General features: G+C 39.4%; 5 protein-coding genes and 1 non-coding gene across 7 annotated transcripts; 4 read left to right on the top strand and 2 right to left on the bottom strand.

Annotated features, from left to right (window-relative positions):
* Window positions 1-109: 109 nt before the first annotated feature.
* On the bottom strand, window positions 110-1,314 carry LOC106366026 (60S ribosomal protein L13-3-like). Its single transcript, XM_013805569.3, has 5 exons — window positions 1,236-1,314; window positions 1,009-1,127; window positions 774-907; window positions 534-692; window positions 110-463 (listed from the first exon to the last, which is right to left on the bottom strand). The coding sequence occupies exons 2-5, from the start codon at window positions 1,112-1,114 to the stop codon at window positions 242-244; spliced, it is 621 nt and encodes a 206-aa protein (XP_013661023.2). The 5' UTR covers window positions 1,115-1,127; window positions 1,236-1,314; the 3' UTR covers window positions 110-241.
* Window positions 1,315-1,459: 145 nt separating this feature from the next.
* LOC106366022 (kinesin-like protein KIN-10C) lies at window positions 1,460-5,784 on the top strand. 2 transcript variants are annotated; one of them, XM_013805566.3, is made up of 20 exons: window positions 1,460-1,716; window positions 1,832-1,997; window positions 2,073-2,273; window positions 2,347-2,518; window positions 2,614-2,816; window positions 2,903-3,159; window positions 3,279-3,333; window positions 3,406-3,438; window positions 3,527-3,580; window positions 3,673-3,726; window positions 3,818-3,865; window positions 3,960-4,013; window positions 4,092-4,161; window positions 4,239-4,304; window positions 4,393-4,688; window positions 4,821-4,867; window positions 5,005-5,026; window positions 5,125-5,193; window positions 5,268-5,306; window positions 5,418-5,784. In XM_013805566.3, exons 1-20 carry the CDS (start codon window positions 1,556-1,558, stop codon window positions 5,460-5,462), a joined length of 2,112 nt encoding a protein of 703 aa, XP_013661020.1. In that variant the 5' UTR covers window positions 1,460-1,555; the 3' UTR covers window positions 5,463-5,784. The 2 variants fall into 2 exon arrangements, with proteins under 2 accessions (XP_013661020.1, XP_013661019.1); XM_013805565.3 differs by having other exon boundaries at window positions 3,815-3,865.
* On the bottom strand, window positions 5,621-6,656 carry LOC106366023. The gene is made up of 2 exons (XM_013805567.2): window positions 6,188-6,656; window positions 5,621-6,110 (listed from the first exon to the last, which is right to left on the bottom strand). Exons 1-2 carry the CDS (start codon window positions 6,486-6,488, stop codon window positions 5,722-5,724), a joined length of 690 nt encoding a protein of 229 aa, XP_013661021.2. The 5' UTR covers window positions 6,489-6,656; the 3' UTR covers window positions 5,621-5,721.
* Window positions 6,657-8,362: 1,706 nt separating this feature from the next.
* On the top strand, window positions 8,363-9,578 carry LOC106366027. Its single transcript, XM_013805571.3, has one exon. The coding sequence runs from the start codon at window positions 8,624-8,626 to the stop codon at window positions 9,341-9,343; it is 720 nt and encodes a 239-aa protein (XP_013661025.2). The 5' UTR covers window positions 8,363-8,623; the 3' UTR covers window positions 9,344-9,578.
* Window positions 9,579-14,940: 5,362 nt separating this feature from the next.
* Window positions 14,941-15,047, top strand: LOC125593559. Its single transcript, XR_007329462.1, has one exon. It is a non-coding gene; the product is annotated as a small nucleolar RNA R71 (small nucleolar RNA).
* Window positions 15,048-19,701: 4,654 nt separating this feature from the next.
* LOC106428438 (BAHD acyltransferase BIA1) lies at window positions 19,702-21,472 on the top strand. The gene has a single exon (XM_013869192.3). It carries the CDS (start codon window positions 19,997-19,999, stop codon window positions 21,284-21,286), a length of 1,290 nt encoding a protein of 429 aa, XP_013724646.1. The 5' UTR covers window positions 19,702-19,996; the 3' UTR covers window positions 21,287-21,472.
* The last annotated feature ends 404 nt before the right edge of the window (window positions 21,473-21,876 follow it).

The following is a 21,876-nucleotide window of genomic DNA, read 5'->3' as shown; positions in this document are numbered from 1 at the left end:
ATTGGCAAATAAACACTCCATGATAGCTAAGTATTCATGGCAAATAATACCACCATGTTTATAAGCACCATTGATAAATAATCTTTTGGACATTATGAGATGGTTAGACTATTATAATCTGTTTCCATAAAACCAGAAAAAAGTAGGATCGATGAATCCCTTAAAAAAAGTCTTGCAAAAAATAAAGATCACGGAAAAGGAAGAATTCAAGAATGTATTAAAAGTAAGTATGGAGAGAATCTTATTTCTTCTCTTCTTTCTCAGCATCGGCGGCTCTCTTGGCTCTGGCACCAGCATGGCGTTTGTTAGTGCGCTCTAGACGGATCTTGTCATAAGCCTTGAATGCCTTCATGTCAGAAGTCACCTTCACAAGCTCCATTGCAACCTTCTCTCCAGCAATAGGCATGTAATCTCCTTGGACTTGAGTTGCATTAGCAAGCTCCTCTGGAGTAGAATCACCAGCCTGCAAAACAACAAGAGATTGTCATAACATAACAAAAACTCAAAGACATCTAGTGTAGAATGTATAGTACCTTGACAACACGTGATCTGCGAGGGAAGACAACCAACTTGGCCTTGTAAGTCTTCAACCTTTGTACATTGGATTGAAGACCCTCCAAGGAATGGTTCTTACGACGGTGATCAACTGAGATACCGATCGTCGAAGCCAACTTCTTAGCAATACCAGCAGCCTGATTTAAACCCAAACATTATTAGTTTTCATCATTACATCTTTCAAAGAAAGTGAAACTTAACAAAAAAAAAACAGAGACCTTAAGCTCTTCGAGAGTGAATCCTTTCCCGGCTCTGACTTTCATATTGTACTTAATAGTCTGTCCATGAACAACAGGTCGGAGAGATCCAGAGGCGGGACGAGGGAAGATCTTCACTGCCTTCTCTTGTCTCGCTGAATAAAAAGAAAGACAAACCATCATCAGTTCATCACACATAAGAGTCTTATCAAGAGACAAACATTACATAACTAAACCTAAAACTGATGTAACTAACCAACTCTTCTCCTGGTTTTCCTGGCGGGTTGGTTAAACCATGTCTTAACAGAGTTCTGCCAGTGCTTCCTGAAGTGTGATCCAGGGATCTCATTATTATGCTTCATCTTCTCACCTTAGCTGAAATAATAAAAGAACAAAATTCAATATGAGATCATATAAATGTAAGAACAAATCAGAGTTCATACAATGACGATGATAGATAGAGAGAGAGATAGGGTCACTCACAGCTTCTTCTTCTTCCTCCTCCAGCGGCTGGACAGAAATGTCTAGGGCTTCTTCTTCTCGGATTTTAGATGTCACTCATTAAAAAGCCCTGATATTACTATTGGGCTTTATATGGGCCGATCTCCTTTTCATGTTTATTTCTCCGCGAATTAGACCCGACAAACTATTTAAAACGGTGACGTTTTGGAATCCAAACAAGTGGTAAGCTTCCTATATACACCAGATAATAACAGTGAAGTGAACAGACATCTATCGAAGGAGCGTCAGCGAATTTGAAAATTTTCCGTAACGGCTCTCTCTCTCTCTCACAAATCCGATTGATGGAGACGAAATCGATGAGCAAGGCTGTACGCGTGGTAGCTAGGGTGAAGCCGTCGTCGTCGGATCCGGCTGTAGAAGCTTCGTCAGCGTCATCTGTATCTGTTCACAAGAGAGATCAATCGGAGACGGTTTCGATTTCCTTCGGAGCTCAATTCGCTGGGTAATTCTCTATCTTACCTCGCTGATTTTGAAAGGAGTTACATCTGGAGATTCCGATTCTCATACATACGTATTTTGATTTCTCGTTCTCTCTATTTGTGTATATGTTGTTGCAGTTCGAAAGACTCATGTGAATTGGATTATTTCTACGAAGAAAACGAATCCGCGAGTTCGATTCTCGCCAAGGAGATTAAACCTCTCATCTCTAGTGTCTTTGAGGGTAAAGATGCTAATGTGATTGCTCATGGAGCAAGATGTAGCGGGAAAACGCTTCTTATTCAGGTATTGAAATGAACTAATCATCAGTCACGGTAGATGAAAAATGCTAATGGAGTTATCGTGTGATTTGGTTTGTAGGGATCTGAGTGGGAACCTGGTTTGGTCATCCTTTCAATGGCTGAGATGCTATCCATGGCTGAGGAAAGAGGAGACTCAGTTTCGGTTTCGTTTTACGAAGTCTCTCAAGAAACTGTTTATGACGTCTTAGACAAAGAGAAGCGAGTGGTTTCTGTATTGGAAGGTCCACCAGGGAAGATTCAGCTAAAAGGACTTTCGAAGGCAAGTCATTTAGTGTTATGGAGCATTAAGTCTTGGTATAACATCATTGATGAATCAAAGTTTCTGCTTTCAGGTACCTGTGAAGTCACTCTCGGGATTTCAAGAGGTGTATTTCGGGCTCAACAAAATCCAGAAGCTGGTCAACGACCCTCCTCTTAGGAGCCATAGAGGTGTGATGATACATGTTACCAAGGGGGAAGCTAATTCGGGATCCTTTGGGAGGATGAATTTTCTTGATATGGCAGGTTGATTGTTTTTTATATCACTTTGTTAGTTATATTTTCTGTGTGGTAATCTTCTGTTAGCATCTGATGGGTGTTTTCTTGTCTTCCTCTGGCAGGATATGAGGACTCTAGAAAACAATGCAGTGATCTAGCTCCTCCAGAGATTACCAGGATAAATAAATCGATATATGCTTTACAGAACGTCATGTATGCTATCAATGCAAATGAATCTCATGTGCCATACAGGGAGAGCAAACTCACTCACATGCTGAAAGATTGTTTACAAGGATGCAACAGAACGTTGCTGATCACTTGTCTGGTATATACTTTACTGGCTGTTGAGTTGATTGATGCTTTAATGACTGTTAAAGTTGTAATTGCTAACCATTTAGTTTCTTGTTTAAGCCGCGAGAATTTAGCCAAGACTCATTTTACATGCTAAACTTAGCATCACGGATCTGTCTAGGCAGTAAACAATCCATGACTAATGCTACTAAGAAGAGCAAATGTCCTGCTGGATCTCTTTCATCATCATCTGCCGCTCAAAAGAAAAACACACCTTTGGCTGTGTCTGCTACTTCTAGGCAACAGACAGGGATAAGAAAAAGTGTGACAGAGAGAAAGTCTAAGCTCAATACTCCAGCTTCTGCAATTAAAGGAAGGTAAAGTTCTATACTTTCATAACGAACTTAGTATCATCTCTAAGCCTCAGAATCACTATGTTATCAGTTTCAGAACATCACATAACAATAATATTTATTTTTTTCTCATATGATTGAAGGAAACTGTTTGGTGAAGCAAATGATTCGTTGAAATGTAAAAATAGCTCCAAGAAGGTAATTTATCACGTGTTCTTATTCTAATAAATGTTCAGAAATAGTTTAGTTATACTGTTTTGGATGTTGTAGATGGAAGGCAAATCAAGAGTGGCAGTGAAAAAGGTAGAGCTCCTTATTCTGAATGGTTAGAATAATTCTCTTCAGATTCCTTTCTCACTGCGAATAACACTTGTGTTTATTTTTAATGCAGGAAATCTCCACTCCAAAAGTTGTCTTGAAAGTTCAGGCCTCCTCATCTGAAGAAGTAAATTCTTTCTACCTTTAACTATATGGAGCTGTGTGGAGGATATTTATTACAAAGGCATTACTTACCAACTATTTTATTATTTAATGTAGGAAGTCTGTTCTTCAGTAATGGTTACAGATTCTCAATCTTCAACGGTAGAAGAGGTAATATTTCATAATAACGTATGACCTAGATGAACATCATCAAAACATATTTACATTCAGTGGTTCAATGCTAACAGTGATTCTCTAGCAGGATCACTCTGTCCCAGCTTTATCAAGTTCAGAAATAGCCATGGAACTGGTACATCTACAATTTCTCTGCATCTCAAACAATTGTTTCCTTTGTTTAGTTTCTGCTTGAACAAAATCTCTAATATTTCTTCTTTCATATCTAGAGCTATGCAACCACTGCTTCTTTCGTCTCAAAAGTTTCTGACCCTACACACAAGGTAGTTTTTATAGGTTTATGTTTTATTTCAACATCTAAATATCCATATAGTACTGACATCTCTTTCATTAACCTTCAGGAGACACCCCTGAAACATGAGGAAGAGGTTTTAGAAGACATTTATTGTGATGATGCTATTGCATGCAAAGGTAAAACTTGAAAGTTGATATACAAGTTTGATTTTCTGGGAATTTAGCTCTTATTATATTTGTTCTTTCTATTGCAGCCAAAATAGTAGAGAGAGGTGAATACCGTTCAGTCATTGAAGAAAATCCGACTCTAGTTAATGCAGGTAGATTGTGAGTTTAATGATAATTAATGTAAGAAGCTATAATATACATAAAACTTATTTTAATTTCTGGCACCTCTCTTGATTGTAGGAGAAAGCTTGGAGAAAGAGAACAACTATTTTCTAGCCAATGAAACTGCATCACCTCCGCTCAGCATGCAGCTTCGAGAACTTTCCATGACTTTAAAGTCGCTATGCAATACCTCAAACCATCCATCCCCGCCTGAGAAGTATCAAACTGCCCTAACTAAATCTTATGTTGAAGAGCTACCACAACATAGCGAGATTACCGCTGAAGCTGAGCTAAAAACACCTGAGAGAAGTATGCCTTCAAAGATTGCCTGTACTCCTTGGAAGACATTCAGTGCACACAGCTCTAAACTGAAGGTATGAAGAGCTAACAAGCATAGTTTAAATTGTTCTTTTTATATCAAATATTAATGTGATTATGTAATATCTCTATATATCTGATAGCTGCCTAATAGACAATTTTTTATAAAAATATTTGGAATGTTGCAGAATTCTGCTGTTGGAGAGTATCTTAAGTTTTTAAACACAGCAGACAAGTAAGTTTGTTTCTCTCTACTTATAAATCATTGGATCTACGGCTTTTTTTTAACACAATGTGAAATCCCTATCTATGTTTGTGTTTTAAAGAAGTAAACTGAAGTAAACTTTTCTCTTCTCTTGTGTTTTCTTACAGGGAAGATCTAAAGAAGCTAAAGGTTAGATTAGATGACTAGCCTGATCAACAAGTCCTTATATGATTGTTTATGGTATGGTAGCTAACTCGTTGACACGGACTACATTGATGGTGATACAGGGTATTGGAGAGAAGAGAGCTACTTACATAGTAGAGCTCCGCCAAGAATCTCCCGAACCATTTAAGGAAGTAAGTCTAATATAAACGTGAATGGCAACGTTCATTTGAGCTGTTTTATAAGATTCTTATACCTTCCATTGCAGCTTGATGACTTGAAAGATATCGGACTCTCAGAAAAACAGGTCAGCTTATTATAATTGATTCCTTCACTGTCTCTCTTACTTGCATGTCTATCCATCTATCTGTCTGTCTTAATCGCTCAGAGATTGTGTAATGTTATTGTGCATTGACAGATTAAGGGATTGCTAAGGAAGGAGATTGGTGATATTTTTCAGTAGCTGAAGATATTATATATGGTCACAGCTGAAGTATATTGATGCATGTTTTCTACAAAGAGTTTGAAGGATTGTATCCTGAATCTGTCCAATGTGAATGATTAGAGATCTCTTATTTATTTATCGTTAGCTACATTACCTATCATTCGACATATCAATCATGCAGTCATAAACTGTCGCTTTTATTAACAATAATCTTTACCAAGCACTGACACAAACACAACATAAGAGATTCTAAAGTAGAAAGTAGACGGGAGGTTACTTAATCTACTTTGTTGTCGTCGGCTGAGAAGTAAATCTCACAAGACCGAGGAAGAAACACAGGCAACAAGAGACCAAACAGATTGTAAAACCACATGACGGTGTTAACCGACGCTATAGCTCTTCCTCCGTACAATCTTATTGGACCACCTGGACGCTGAATATCTGCGAACTCGGCTTTAACCCAATCCAACAGAGCGAAGATACGACGAGCGTTGTAGAAAACCGGTCCGAGAATACCAATGGGTGTTGCAAACCGGTCGGAGAAACCAATTGGTTCGGTGAAGGCTTGACCGGAGAGGAGGAAAAGATGTGGAGCTGCAGCTCTAACACCGTGGATGTCTCCCCGGTATAGTCCATCTCCGATGTAGCAAATCGGGAAGAGTAGGCCTGAGAGAGATAACGTTTATAAGAAAAATAAAAAGAAAACGTTAATAACAAAGATGCGATAAAGAGAGAGTGAGAACCGATGATGGCAGTGGCGAGGAAGTAAGCTTGAAAGAGTTTGTTTTTAGGGTTTGAGAGTCTCCTCCTCTGCTCGTTTTGCTTGCGTGGGAAGGCAAACCTGGAGATGAACTCGTACAAGTATATATAAGACAGTATTACAAACGCTACTTCTCCGATACCAACGAGTCCTTTAGCAGCTAGTAGAATCATGAAGGAGAGAAACACGAGCTGTCTCTTGCGGCTGATGAGGCCACGTTTTGGCGGTGGTGGAGAAGGTTTAGGATCGGTGTGACCACCGTGCTCTCGTATTTCTTCCGGCATTAGAGAAGTTTTTGGTTTCAAGAGTTGTTCAGAAGCTGTTTGAAGTTGAGGTCTGGTTTTGTGTTTGGTTTGGTGAGGAAAGAAAATAGTGTAGATATGGGAGTGGTTGGCCTTCTCTATATTCTTATCTATTTCTGGGCCATACAATTATTTTTTTTCACCTATGCGAAAAAAGAGTAAAAAAGGATAAGCAAGAGAGATATTAGTTTATTGTTATTTGTAGATTAATGACAAGTGGTCAGCTTGAAACCTCTCGTGTTGTGGAAGATCTTGAGATCCCAAAACAGGTTAATAAAACAAATTAGAAGACTAATTTGAGATATATGCTAAACGCCAAAGTGAGTAAACTTTACTGGAAATGGCTTCAGACTAAATCTCAAGTTTTCTCATTATATAAGAACTAAGAAGATTAGTCCTATCTATATAATTATTTAATCACTAGATAAATGGCATGTGGAGTGTGAGTTTCTCTCAAATGAAAACATGCCTATCTTCTCTGTTATTTTTATTTATTTTAATTATGTAAAATATGTGAAAAGGTTTGTAACTAGACAATCCACTTTCAGTTCTATTGTTTTCTCACTCAGTCATAGAACATAATTTGGATGGTGGCACAATGATAACATAAGCACATTGCACAAACCATTAGAACTTTTTTTTCTTGACATCAAACGGCCGTTGTACCGTTAAATTAGATTGTATGCTATAGTCTTGATTGTGGTGTGATGTGTTACACAAGCATGAAAATATTGATCAAGGACCAAAGAGTACGTATTGTTAGAGATAGGCAGGCCGTCCTAACTTAATGGTGTATGTAGCCCATTCTAACGTTTTAGTTGGATAACAAAGTGGCCCATTTCAACTAAAGAAAGATTTGCACCATAATATGTGTTAGGGCTGGGAAAAAACCCGGATCCAAAGAACCGAACCGAACCCGATCCGAAAAAGTAGTACCAAACCCGAACCGAAATTGATTAAATATCCGAACGGGTTCAAAATTTTGATATCTAAAGAACCGAAACCGAACCCGACCCGAACCGAAGTATCTCGGATACCCGAATGTAACCGAAATAGATTTATATACCTAAATATATTACTTATTTTTAGATTTAATTTAAAAACATCCAAAATATATAAAATCCTTTTAAGTTATCTAAAATACTTGAAAATGTACATAAATAGTCAAAAGTAAATGTCTAAAATAGTTAAAATATATTCAAAACACCAAAATGCTTTAAATATCTATTGATTTTCTATCCAAATATTCAAATCAAACCAAATTATATGTTAATTTTAGGTATTTTGACATATATTATACAAATTTATATGTAATATTATTTTGTTTTATAGATTTTGAGAAATTTTAACCATATAATGAATATTAAAATTTTAAAAATAATTTAAATGGATAATCCGAACCCAAACCGAACCCGTAAAGATCTGAACCGAACCCGAACCAAAAATTAAAAATACCCGAATGGAACTGAAATCTTTAAACCCGAAAATCCGAAACCCGATTAGATCCGAACCGAACCTGAACGCCCACCCCTAATATGTGTACAACTCATGAATCTAATTTCTGCAAAACTGTTGGATTATCTATAGGCTTATATCAGTAGATGTGTATCAAACTTTCCAAGAAAATTCATTTTCGAAAATCTAGTCTATTTTAGAAAAAAATATTGGTGGGCGAGGGCGACATAACGCGTAGACTATAGATGAAGGAACTGGACCAAGTAAATGGACGTGTTGGCTCCGTGTTTTGATTATTCGGTGTAGGTTTCTACCTAAGGTTGTCCTTTCATAGCATATACCTCCCTGTGTTTGATTATTCGTTGTAGGTGGTTCTACCTAAGGTTGTTCCTCTCATAGCATATACCTAAGGAACTTTTCATTTTACCTGACAAACTATGAAGTGTTCATTGAAACTATATAATATATATAAATGATATACAAGCATGATTATGGTCGTGCAATATATAATGGGACAAAATCGTAAAACAACAAAGATAAGAATCCATCTAGACTCTTGAACAAAAGCAATCGAATGTTCATGATACACCCAGAGATATACTATAAATACATATCAACACTTACCTTAAGTGTCTGTCTCTGGTTCTAATTAAATCTTGAAAATGTCGTCCCGTGGCCGAGAAGTGGAAGTGACCATCTCATCAGCAAAGGATATCAAGAACGTGAACTGGCGCAACGGCCCAAACAAGCCATACGCCGTCGTATGGATCGATCCCAAGTACAAATTCTCCACCAGAGTCGACGAAGAGGACGACACGTGTCCCTCGTGGAACCAGACATTTGTCATCCCTTTGCCTCCGGGCAACGACGACGACTACGAAGATGACAAAGTCTACATCGACGTGGTGCACGCGGGAGGTGAAGAGAACACAAAGCCCCTCATCGGCTCCGCTAATCTCAGCCTCCGTGATGTCATCGACGACGCCGGCTTTGGCGTCCCCGTGGAGAAAACCCTCAAACTCAAACGCCCCTCCGGCCGACCCCACGGCAAACTCGACGTCACCGTCACCGTCAGAGAGCCTCGGTATCAACCGGCTCCGGGTTCTTATCACGCGCCGCCGCAACCTGTTTACGATTACCCTTACGCGCCACCGCAGCCGTACGGAACCGCTTCGTACGGGCAGTCAGGTTATACGGCGGAGAAAGAGAAAGGGAGCAAGTTTGGTGGGATGGGGACGGGACTGGCGGTTGGGGCGGTGGCCGGAGTTCTTGGTGGGGTTGCGTTAGCTGAGGGATTGGATGCTGTGGAGGACGACATCGCTGAAGAAGCAGCGGAGGATGTGGAGGATGATGATGCCGGAGAAGACGACGAAGATTTTTAATCCTGCTGTTTAATCATATTTAATAATTATGTCGACAAGTCCTCATTGATTGTCGACATCTATCAGTTTGTCAAAGCTGTTATATATCCCGTCTGTAAAATAAGGGAAAAAAGACAATGAAAGAGCTTGTGCTTTACAAGATGTAATGAAAAGGAATACCATTTGCATATATAAACTATGTATTATAAGTTGACAAAAAAAAAACTATGTAATATAAATTTTAATTGTTTGGATACTGGCTATTATTTTAGCACTAAGAGCAGCACAGCCTAAAGTTCTCATGTGAATATCTCAAAAGGAGCAAATTCAAAAATATAATATAACTTTTGTTAGATATTTCAAAACTTAATTTGAGTCCAATAATTTCTCAAATATAAATGAGAAACTAATTTCAACAATTTGTAAATACACAACAACATATATATTGTTTTTGAGATACTCTTTGATAACTTTGCAATGAAGTTGCTCTTATATGATTCTCTAGTACATGTTGCTCCCCACATTCAGTTGGAAAAAACAGAGAATGGATACATAACAGAAAATACATTTCTACATATGACGAGTATAAAGAGAATGCAATCTCTTTTTTCGACAAGTACGCCTCTCTCTTCTCTTTCTTTTCTCTCAAAATTTTCGGAAGGTGTTCTTCCTGTTTTGCTCCAGCGTTGGTCTCTCCGGCGTCGGAGGCTGCCTTTTCTCTTAGATCTAGTTTTATCATTGTTTCATGGTTCTAACAAGATCCATCTTCGATATGTTCTGGGATTATGGGTATTTCAACGCTGGTAAGTGTCGGGTTCTGCTCCGTAGAGAACTAGCTTCGTGATGTTAGGAGTTTTCAAGCTCCTAAGACAAATGTTGTAGTATAGTGATTGTCGAACCAGTTCTGAGGGATATCAAAGCACTGAGAATGCAAGTACTCACTTAATCTAAGTGCAACCAATGATTTAAATGAGTTTTAAACTACTACTAATACTAGAAAACAATAACAGAATGATGCTTTCTTGACTAAGAGAAAAGAGAACTCATGGGCATAGGGATTAGACCTTGGGTGATCAAGTATCTGAACTAAGGATGGCAAATGATCAATCAAACTATCAACCTTAAGCCTAGACACAATTCTAAGCAAGCTCTATGTCTAGATGAATGCTCATTTGCTAACATATCTCAAACATCAAGTGTCTTTGGTTGAATAATATGAAAGCAATCATTACTAACAAGTCTATTAGCTATCTTAGCATCTTTAACAACAAATGTTTTTGGCAAAATATACTAAAAGCCTAGGAGAGTTGTCTCAGGCATTTCATCAAACACTTTTCGGGTGGGAAATGCCTATTGATCAACTTTTGAGTGGCCAACTCAGAAGATGCATTAGGAATACTCTACTAGCAAGGAACAAGAATGATCTACACTAAAACATCCTAGAACTAACCTAATCACCCTTAACCTCCCTAACCCATGAATTCAAAAGGTGATTACTCACTAATCTCCATGATTCCTCTTAAACCCATATTGGATTTCAGATTAATCATGTAGAAAAATAGATAAGAAATCAACAATAACACAAGAACATAACAATCAAAATCCAAGAGATGAACTTCTCAAGAGAGTTTTTGTGTATTTCTCAATAGATCAAAAGATAGTCTCCTCCTGGTGGCTTACAGAGTATTAAAACATAGGTTTAGAAAATAAAAACGTGCATAATGAAATGACCAAAACGCCCTTAAGTAAAATAGAAAATCGACTCAACAATAGACGCGGAGCGACCTCGGCATGTCGCTCCGAGAGGTCGCTCTGGCCTTCGGGAGCGACCTCAGTGGGTCGCTCTGAGAGGTCGCTCCGAGCATCGCTTCGTGTCGTCTCGCCATAGAGACGCGAGCGACCTCGGGGTGTTGCTTTGGGAGGTCGCTCCGAGAGGGGTGTGAGATGCGAGCGACCTCGGCGCGTCGCTCTGGGCAAGTCGCTTCACTGGGTGAATATGGCGAGCAACTTCACGGGGTCGCTCCAGCTAGGTCGCTCTGAGAGGTACTTTGGAGCGACCCCATGACGTCGCTGCGGAACCTCGGTCCCCTGCTCTGCTCGTCCAATGATCACATATTTCACCTCCTTTGAGCTCCAAATGCATCCAAATAGCCCCAAGAACTCCATGTGGCACTCCAACACCTGATAGAGACTCATGTATGCAAAATGTAACCTAAACATGGCTAAATCCTAGTCTATATGATCAAAATGCATATGGATGAATGGAAAAGATAATGGAAATATGCAAGATATCAACTCCCCCAAACTTGTTCTTTTACTTGTCCACAAGTGAACTTTCTAGAACTCATAGGGAGAGAGGTTTGAAGGTGGGAGCTCATAGCCAAAAGAAACACAACTAGTACTCGATTCAACATCTAATCCAGCATGAGCACACTCTCTTATTACACTCTAGCTTCTCTAGGCCTATCTCAACTTTTTTTTGCCCTTACACTCATCATCAAGCATCCACACATTCAAATCAACCAACTCTCACATTCATTAAGCACAAAACATCAGGCGAATTCTTGCAAATGGTCAGTTGGTCCAAGTCATTTGGTTGGGTGAGGGAAGACTTTTATTCAAGTGATTCAAGAGGTTCGAAACATAAAATCTTTAAGGTGGTTTACTCTCGAAACAAGTAGCTTTGACATTGCACATAATATATCTAAGAAAGAGATCAACTCATGCATACAATGCTCAATCTCCATTGTTCTACCCTTTTCCCAAACATACAATTACACAATCATTCTCAAATGTCAAACCCAACTCACATCTCTCACCAAAAGATCCTAAGAACATTAACTCCTTCTCTTTGAAATCTACAAGGAATTTTTCACAACCTCAAAACATTACTTAGCTCCTAACAACCTTGCTAGCCCCCTTTTTCTTTCTTTTTCTTTTCTTTTCATATTTTATTTCTTTTTTTTTTTTTTTTAAATGGGGGCCAAGACTTTTCATAACTTGAGCTAGAGGTTTTTCTTCTTATCCCAGTAAGACAATTCACTTAAACACAAATAGTTATTTCTTTTCCTTTTTCATTGCTCCCAAATCATAATCACAACTCTCACCCCCCACCTATAGCTAGACAATAGAGTGCTCAATCTAGCAAGAATGAAGATCAAGCATTGTCGTTCCCGATACTCTCAACATTATGCACATGTAAGACTTTCCGAAGAAGGGCTCGCTCATCAAACAATGAAAGCTTAAAAGGAGGGAAAGGTTTTGGGAGTGGTCTACCACTAGAGTTTGTCAGAATAAGATTGGCATAAAGGATGTGACAACTCAGGTGTGTATAGCCACGACTCAGTACACAAGGGACCATGAGCAAGAAGCATTAAGTTCGTTTAGTTCAAATAAGGTTGTAGTTGGCTTCAAAGACTGAGTTTCAGCAATCAACAAGTTTCAGGAAGAGTTTTCAAGGCTCGAAACATACAAGTCTTTTTGAGAGGTGCAAAAGCTACTCAGGTGCAACGTAGTGTTCTTTACAAGGCATTTAAAATCATTGCTCCCAATGCAAGTAAATGCAACCTATATGCTCTAGACTCTCCTAGAAATGCCAATGATGCAAACTAAATGAATTTTTTTTTTATGCAAATATATATGTATAATGCAATGCATGGGACTCAAATCATCAAAGCAAACGTGATCAAATACTTGGTACCTCCCCCAAACTTAAATGACACAGTCTCTGTGTTGTCAAGGAGAGAGATATACCCAAAAAGAGAAAACTAATATGCAAAAACGAAATGGTATATACAAGGGAAAGTAGTGGGTTACCTTCTATGGAGAATGAGTAGTGGGAGATGCTCCCTCCTCGTCGTCCTCAGGTGATAACTCTTCAAGGTGCTCATCAGCAAAAGTGCTCATCTCTTCAATGTAGGAGGCTTGCCCGAACACAGTTGGTTTCTTCATTTTCTCCTTGATGTCAAAGTGGAGAACATGCCCTTTACCCAAATGGAGATCAATCGTGCCCGCTTTCACCTTAACAATTGCTCCTGCTGTAGCTAAGAATGACCTTCCAAGAATCAATGGGTCTTGAGCCTCCTCACCCATCTCAAGCACCACAAATTCTGTAGGTATCTCATATTTTCCAATCTTCACAGGTAGGTCCTCTAAGATGCCCACAGGGTACTTCACTGAACGATCAGCTAACACCAGAGAGAGTTTACACTTCTTGTACTGAGTGAATCCAAGCTTCTTTGCAACAGACAAAGGCATCACGCTGACACTAGCTCCCAAACCGCAGAGACATTTCTCAAATATCATAGGTCCAAGAGCACAAGGTAGTGTGAAGCATCCTGGATCCTCTAACTTCTCTGGAACATCAAGCCTCTGGATGATGGCACTGCACTCATGGGTAAGAATCATCATGCTTTCCATTTCCTTCTTCTTTGCAACTACAACATCTTTCAGGAACTTGTTGTATTGAGGAATCAACATGAAAGCATCGATGATGGGCATTGCAACCTGAGCTTCACTCATTTGCTTGTCAAACAAAGCCTTGTACTTCTCTAGCAGCTGCCTCTTGAATCTACCAGGGAATGGTAGTTTGGGTTCATAGGGAGGAGGAACAAAAGAATTCTCACTTGCTGGAGCAAGAACTTCACCATCCTTCATTGTTTTCTTCTCTTCCCCAACCTTTCCTTTACCCTTGGCTTCCACAATCTTCTCCAAGATTTCATCATTGATTTTCTCATCAACAATCACCACTTCATCATCTAAGTTGATGGCCACCTCCTCACCTAGTTTCTCAGCATCCCTGGTGAGGGTTGTAGGAGGTAACTGCTTACCACTCCTAAGGGTGATAGCTTTGGCCTCCTTGGGGTTTTGGTCAGATTTTCCAGGTAGAGATCCTTGCTGGCGAGTCTGGTGAGTGTTCATGGAAGCAAACTGATTCTCTAAATTCTTGACTGTAGAAGCAAGATGTGAGAACTTGTTGTTGAGCTCATTGTAGCTCCCATCAATCTTGGAATGATGGTTTTTCAACTCATAACCAACATGCTTCTCACTTCTTGTCTGAGACTCCAAGATTTGTTTCAGCAGGGTGTCAGTGCTGCTCTCTTGAGGAGCAGAGGAACCAGATGAGGGGTTTTGCTGAGGTTGATAGCTGCCTTGCTGGTTGTTTCGAGGCGGATAACCACTCTGTTGGTTGTTGAGATTTCTGTTGGTAGTTGTTGTACTGAAAGTTGGGCTCTTTTTTGTACTAGCTACCGTTGTTGTTGATGAAACACAGCTCTTCCTGACCTTCCAAACCCTCAACCTCATGGACAACAGGTGGTGTATCTTGGCTTGGGTTACCAACAAAGTGCAGCTGCTCTTGTGTGGCTTTATCAGCAAGGAGGATGTCTATCTTATCCTGTAGAGCTTTCAACTCCTTCCTCGCCTGCTTATCATCTGTTCGACTGTTTCTGTCGTGGTCTCCACTGTAGACTGCATCACTCTTTACCATGTTGTCAACCAGCTCCTCTGCATCTTCCTCAGTTCTCCCCAAGAAGAACTCATTGCTAGCTGTATCCAGTCTGGCCCTGTACTTAGGAAGAGCACCACGGTAGAATGTGCTCAGCAAGCTCTCCTTAGAGAAACCATGGTGTGGGCATTGAGCTTGGTAGCCCTTGAATCTCTCCCAGGCTTCACTGAATCCTTCCAAGTTCTTCTGTTGGAAACTGGAGATCTCATTTCTTAGCTTAGCAGTTCTTGAGGATGAGAAGAATTTCTCCAAGAATGCTCTCTTGCAGTCATCCCAAGTGGTGATAGAATCGTTGGGTAGAGACTTCTCCCACTGACGTGCCTTATCCCCCAAAGAGAAAGGGAATAGCTTGAGCTTTAAAGCATTTTCGGACACACCATTGGTTTTTGACAACCCGCAGTAGCTGTCAAACGTATCCACGTGATCAAATGGATCCTCTAGAGCCAAGCCATGATACTTGTTGTTCTCAATCACGTTGAGGAGTCCTGATTTGATCTCGAAGTTGTTGGCTGCTACAGCTGGTGCTCGGATTCCCAATCTATGACCATGTATGTTGGGGCGGTCGTAAGTGCCAATGGGTCGAGCTGCCCGCGGTTGGTGTTCTGCCCCTTGCGGTGGATCTGCCATATCAATATCCAATCTCTGCAAGTGGGCTTGTTGTTCTTCTTCTCTTCTAGCTGTAGCACACTCCCTCTCTAAAGCTCTGATGTCTGCTACTATTGGAACTAGGTTTGATGGACCCCTGCTCCTCAAGTTCATACACCTGAAAGTTAAAGGTAGTGAAGAAGAAGAATCAGTAACAAAACAAAATTAAAATGACTTAGTCTCAAGCAAGTGACTAAATCTCAATGTTCTAATCTACTCAAAATTTGGCAACGGCACCAATTTGATGTTAGGAGTTTTCAAGCTCTTAAGACAAATGTTGTAGTATAGTGATTGTCGAACCAGTTCTGAGGGATATCAAAGCACTGAGAATGCAAGTACTCACTTAATCTAAGTGCAACCAATGATTTAAATGAGTTTTAAACTACTACTAATACTAGAAAACAATAACAGAATGATGCTTTCTTGACTAAGGGAAAAGAGAACTCATAGGCATAGGGATTAGACCTTGGGTGATCAAGTATCGAACTAAGGATGGCAAATGATCAATCAAGCTATCAACCTTAAGCCTAGACACAATTCTAAGCAAGCTCGATGTCTAGATGAATGCTCATTTGCTAACATATCTCAAACATCAAATGTCTTTGGTTGAATAATATGAAAGCAATCATTAATAACAAGTCTATTAGCTATCTTAGCACCTTTAACAACAAATGTCTTTGGCAAAGTATACTAAAAGCCTAGGAGAGTTGTCTCAGGCATTTCATCAAACACCTTTCGGGTGGGAAATGCCTATTGATCAACTTTTGAGTGGCCAACTCAGAAGATGCATTAGGAATACTCTACTAGCAAGGAACAAGAATGATCTACACTAAAACATTCTAGAACTAACCTAATCACCCTTAATCTCCCTAACCCATGAATTCAAAAGGTGATTACTCACTAATCTCCATGATTCCTCTTAAACCCATATTGGATTTCAGATTAATCATGTAAAGAAATAGATAAGAAATCAACAATAACACAAGAACATAACAATCAAAATCCAAGAGATGAACTTCTCAAGAGAGTTTTTGTGTATTTCTCAATAGATCAAAAGATAGTCTCCTCCTGGTGGCTTACAGAGTATTAAAACATAGGTTTAGAAAATAAAAACGTGCATAATGAAATGACCAAAAGGCCCTTAAGTAAAATAGAAAATTGACCCAACAATAGACGCGGAGCGACCTCGGCATGTCGCTCCGAGAGGTCACTCTGGCCTTCGGGAGCGACCTCAGTGGGTCGCTCTGAGAGGTCGCTCCGGGCTTCGCTTTGTGTCGTCTCGCCATAGAGACGCGAGCGACCTCGGGGTGTTGCTTTGGGAGGTCGCTCCGAGAGGGGTATGAGATGCGAGCGACCTCGGCGCGTCGCTCTGGGCAAGTCGCTTCACTGGGTGAATATGGCGAGCGACTTCACGGGGTCGCTCCAGCTAGGTCGCTATGAGAGGTGCTTTGGAGCGACCTCATGACGTCGCTGCGGAACCTCGCTCCGGAACCTCGCTCCCCTGCTCTGCTCGTCCAATGATCACATATTTCACCTCATTTGAGCTCCAAATGCATCCAAATAGCCCCAAGAACTCTATGTGGCACTCCAACACCTGATAGAGACTCATGTATGCAAAATGTAACCTAAACAAGACTAAATCCTAGTTTATATGATCAAAATGCACATGGATGAATGGATAAGATAATGGAAATATGCAAGATATCACTTCGCCGGTGGGTTGAGCCTTCTGGTGTTCCGACGAGTTGGTGTGAGCTTGGTAGAGCAAGGGAGTCGACTTTTGGGTAGTGTCACCGACAGATCTGGTTTTCTCCTTCAGACTTTTGCGGTGCTCTCCATGTTTCGGTGATGCGCGAGGTTCATGGCGGACTCGTCCAGTGTTCTTGTCATCTTTTCTTATTCAAAGCTGGGTCTTTGTGGTGGAGTGGAGCCAAATCCCGCTCGTTCCACTCCGGTTAGGGGTCATGTCCTTGCGGCGGTTGTTTCAGTCCCGTCTTTTGCATCTCCAACTATGGTAATTTGCGTCTTGATTGGGCTCTTGTACTATTAGGTGTGTGAGTCTTGATCGTTATAGGCCATGGGTGTAAGCGTCTTGATGGTTGCGACTTAGCAGTCTTTGTTCTAGGGGTTATGTGTCATTTTGTCGATTGTCGTTTGGTTCTTCTCCCGTGAGTGTTGGAGAGGTTCAGTTGGCAAGGCTTCATCTTCTTGGTGGTTGGGCGAGCTTCTTTCTTTGATCGTAGAGCGTTTATGTATCCGAGGCGCGTGGACCGAGCAGCGGTTCCCCTTGTCGAGTTTTGAAGTCCCCGGGTTTTGGTCTTATCGTTTGGCGGGCGAGGCAGCAGCGATAAGGATGGTTTGGGTGCAGAAGTGGAGGGTACCGGGTGGCGGGCTATAGGCAGCAGCGGTATTTCCCGACCATTGACATTTACTCTGTTTTAAAAACTACTAAGTGTTCTGACGTGGCTTTTGCGTGGATGTTAACGTGCTTTTGGTGCTAGTGTTGATTTAGTTTTTATGGTTTATGTTTGTTCTTAAGTCACTCCAATGTGAGTTTTAGTCGCCCCAATGTGGGTTCTAGCTGCCGCTTTTTATGGACTTTTGGTTCTGGGGCTATTTCGTTTTGCCGCCAGCTTGTGTAACCGGTAATTCGATTATGAATGAATTTCAATTTGGGAAAAAAAAAAGAGAATGCAATCTTGTCTTCCAGTTATTATCAGTTGCCTTTGAATGGTTAAGCTCATTCGGCATGGGATGATCTGTCGAGATTCACGGATGACAATTCTAGCTATGCGGTGAGCACGCAAAGCAAAATAACTACTCTTTTTTTATTCTATAATAATTTCGTATAATAAATATACATCCATATGTAAGCTTGATGAGTATCCGTTATACTCATATCTTAATCAATACTAGATCTCGATCTTCGCAACCGGATATTTGTTTTCATTTATTTTTATATAAACATTTTGTTTTCAATTCTTAATTAATATATATTATAATATATATAAAGTGTGTCTATCACTTTTTAAAACATAATAATTTTACCATATTCTTTTATTGAATTTGTTGTTTTAAACTTTCACAAGCTATTAAAAAATTAAACTTTTAGCTTCATAGATTCATATTATCGAGTATATTAAAGTTGTTCAAACATAATAATATTAGAGTATACTTGTTCTCCATCAAATAGATTGTTTCAAACTTTCACATGTGTTTATTTCTTCTTATATATTTTTTTGTTTGTTGGATTAGTATTTCATTATTGAATAAATAAATAGAAATAAATTGGAAAATATTAAAATATTATCATCTCCAAAGACAATCAAACATTTCACAAAATAAGAAAATTAACAAAAACTAAACTTAAAGCTTTGTGCATAAATTTTATAAAGAATTTATTAAAAAATTAATTATATTTTGTAAATGAACTATATACAAAATACAAATCAATGTGAAATCAGTTTAGTTTTAAAAATGTATCTGATTAGGTGTAGAAGTCTCAATAAATATTTATGTTCCTTGCAGTCTCTTTCAAACACGATGGTACATGATATGAAAGTAAAAATTGATAACAGAGTTTCCAGATCACACTTTTTTGCTTAGAAATGATTGATAGTTATTTAGTTCTTATAATGTAGCAATTTGTGTTATAGACATATTATTTAGTTCTTATAATCTAGAAAGTGAGTTATTTAGACCTATAATAATGATAAGATTAGAGATTAAATGTAGCATAACTTTCTAGTAATAGATCTATTTTAAAAAAAAAATCACACATAAGGTTGTGACTTCTGTTTTAATATATAAGATGTTTAAGGCAAGCACATATAGCAATCTGTAACAAATCTGCATAATATTTGATAACAAAACTTTGCTATCTTATTACAAATTGTTCGGTAATTCCACTACAACTGTAGTCTGTAAGGGATTGAATTCGCCAAAACTCGGTACATCTGATTTCCATGAGACCATGAAAAGGTAGAAGAGTTATTTTACATTTAGGATATATGGTATCGTTGAAAGAAAGAAAAAAGTGATAATTATTTTGAAAACTATGCATACATAAGTGGTAAAAACGTGTATTTCGTAGACTCTCATGTCTTATACATGAATTCTTATGTACTGTACCTTTTTAGAAATTTAACGTACATGCATGCACAATTGCTATATTCCGACAATCATCTTGTAAAATAGCCCTAAATTTCAACATACAACAAAAGATACGTACCCTTCTGAAACAAATCGGGTGGGGGTTGAAAAAAAAAGAAGAAAAAATAACGGTGACGAACTTGTCCTTCAAATCAGCTACCCAACATAAATAAACAGTACTTCGACCACCCCCTAGCTAGTTAATCTCTTAAAAGTCATTGCCTTCGTACAAAACAATGAATAGTTACCTCTAACCATAAACCATATAAATATTGAAAGTATTATCTAATTGCCTATGTATATTAACATACAGAGTATCGATTTGAGCACTTCTCAAACACCTTTTGAATCTTTTTATTCTAAAGGACGAAATGGCAATGAAGCTAGAGATCTTAGGCAAAGAAGTGATCAAACCTGATTCACCTAATCATCTCCAAACTCTTCATCTTTCTCTCTTTGACCAGTTTCTTCCTTCAACATACGTTTCAGCCATTTTCTTCTACGATGATCAACCAAACCAAGAAGAGATTCTTGTCCATAGGCTCAAGAATTCACTCTCTCAGACTCTTTCTCTCTTTTATCCACTCGCTGGACGTATCAAAGAAGGTGTTGTTGTCGATTGCAACGACGAGGGAGCTTTGTTTACAAAGGAACGAGCCGATGTACTTCTCTCGGATGTTTTGAGAAACCCATCAGACGCTGATTTGGTTCACAAACTCATTGTCTCTCCTGACCATGCTGATCCAGGAACATGGCCCTTGTTACATGTCAAGGTCGTTTTCTTTAGAGACAGAGGCTTCGCGGTTGTTGTTAGTGCCTCCCACAAGGTATGCGACGCGGCCTCATTGTCAATGTTTGTTCGCAGCTGGACTAAGGCTGCTAAAGGGTTTGCTGACACCGTGAATCCTGAATTCGCGGCGTCGGTTTGCTACCCTCCTGCTGATATCTCTGTTGAGTTTCCTCCGTTACTCGAACACAAAACAAAATCCAAGACAAAGAGCTTTGTCTTTGGTCCTCTGATGATTGAAAAGCTCAAAATCAGGGCTTCGTGTGGCTTACTTGCGCCACAAGCAACCCGCGTCGAATCCATCACGGCGCTGCTGTTAAGATGTATGACAAAGGCGAGGCGGCCAAAGACAGAGGCGGTCACGGAGTTTGCTATAACACATACAATGAACTTGCGCCCTAGAGTTCCTTTATCTTTCTTGCCACGCAAGGCAATAGGAAACTTTTTCTTTTTACCTTTACTGAAAGAGACATCAGAGAGTAAGATGAATATTCAAGAGACAGTGTCTAAGCTGCGAAAGACTAAGGAGGAACTCAATGAGCTGATCACAAAGGATTCAAATAGCGATGAGGCCAAAGAGAGAATCACAAGCGCCATGCTGAGCTTTTTGTGTGAGGTAAGTCCTGAGGCAGAGACATATGCTGTATCTAGTTGGTGTAGAATGTCGTTTTACGAAGTAGATTTTGGCTGGGGGTTTCCGGTTTGGGTTGCCCCAGGTTCGGTTGACAAGACTCAGGTTGTGTTAATGGACGCGAGGGATGGTGAAGGCGTAGAGGCATGGGTGACATTACCAGAAACGGACATGGCTGAGTTTGAGCATGATGATGAGCTGCTCGTTTACGCTACTCCAAGTCCTAGTATCCGCACCAAGTAATAATTATGTTTATCAAACATATGGTAAGAAAAGTTTACGTTTCAGTTTATAATAAGTAACATAGGCATGTGCTTGTAAGCGAATGTGATATGTTTTGGTCTCTTTTGATATTTGGGTCTTCTTCTAAAGTTTTCTTAGTGTCGCTCTACTTTGATTCTGTTTAAGTTATATGTTTTAATATCTAAAGTTTTCTGTTAGATCTCTGTTGTAGAACATGTGCACGGGCGAAAAATTGGATTCACTATTAGATATTTGAATAAGTTGAAAAAGGAAAATCAACACAATAATATCACAACTCTCTCCAGGGGTTGACACCTCAGCTTTTAAAAGCTCTCAAGAGGTGACATGTCAATAAATGAAAAAAACTTAAAAGCCAATGGAAACATTTCGTAATAACACATCATCTCCACGTATACCATACACACAAAAACTACAAATAGTCTCACAACTCTAAGAGCATCTTTATCCATAGAAACTCATTAGAGTTTCTTAATGATTATTTAAGTATATAAGTGTACTTAATGGACTTAAGAAACTATAGTTAAGAAACTGTTCGATTTTGTGCCTCCAATTGTAATTTCTTAATTAAG

Source organism: Brassica napus, chromosome C9, assembly GCF_020379485.1.
Source record: "Brassica napus cultivar Da-Ae chromosome C9, Da-Ae, whole genome shotgun sequence".
NCBI lineage: Eukaryota > Viridiplantae > Streptophyta > Magnoliopsida > Brassicales > Brassicaceae > Brassica > Brassica napus.
The sequence above is the reverse complement of the archived record's forward strand: the minus strand, read 5'-3'. Positions and strand labels throughout refer to the sequence as shown.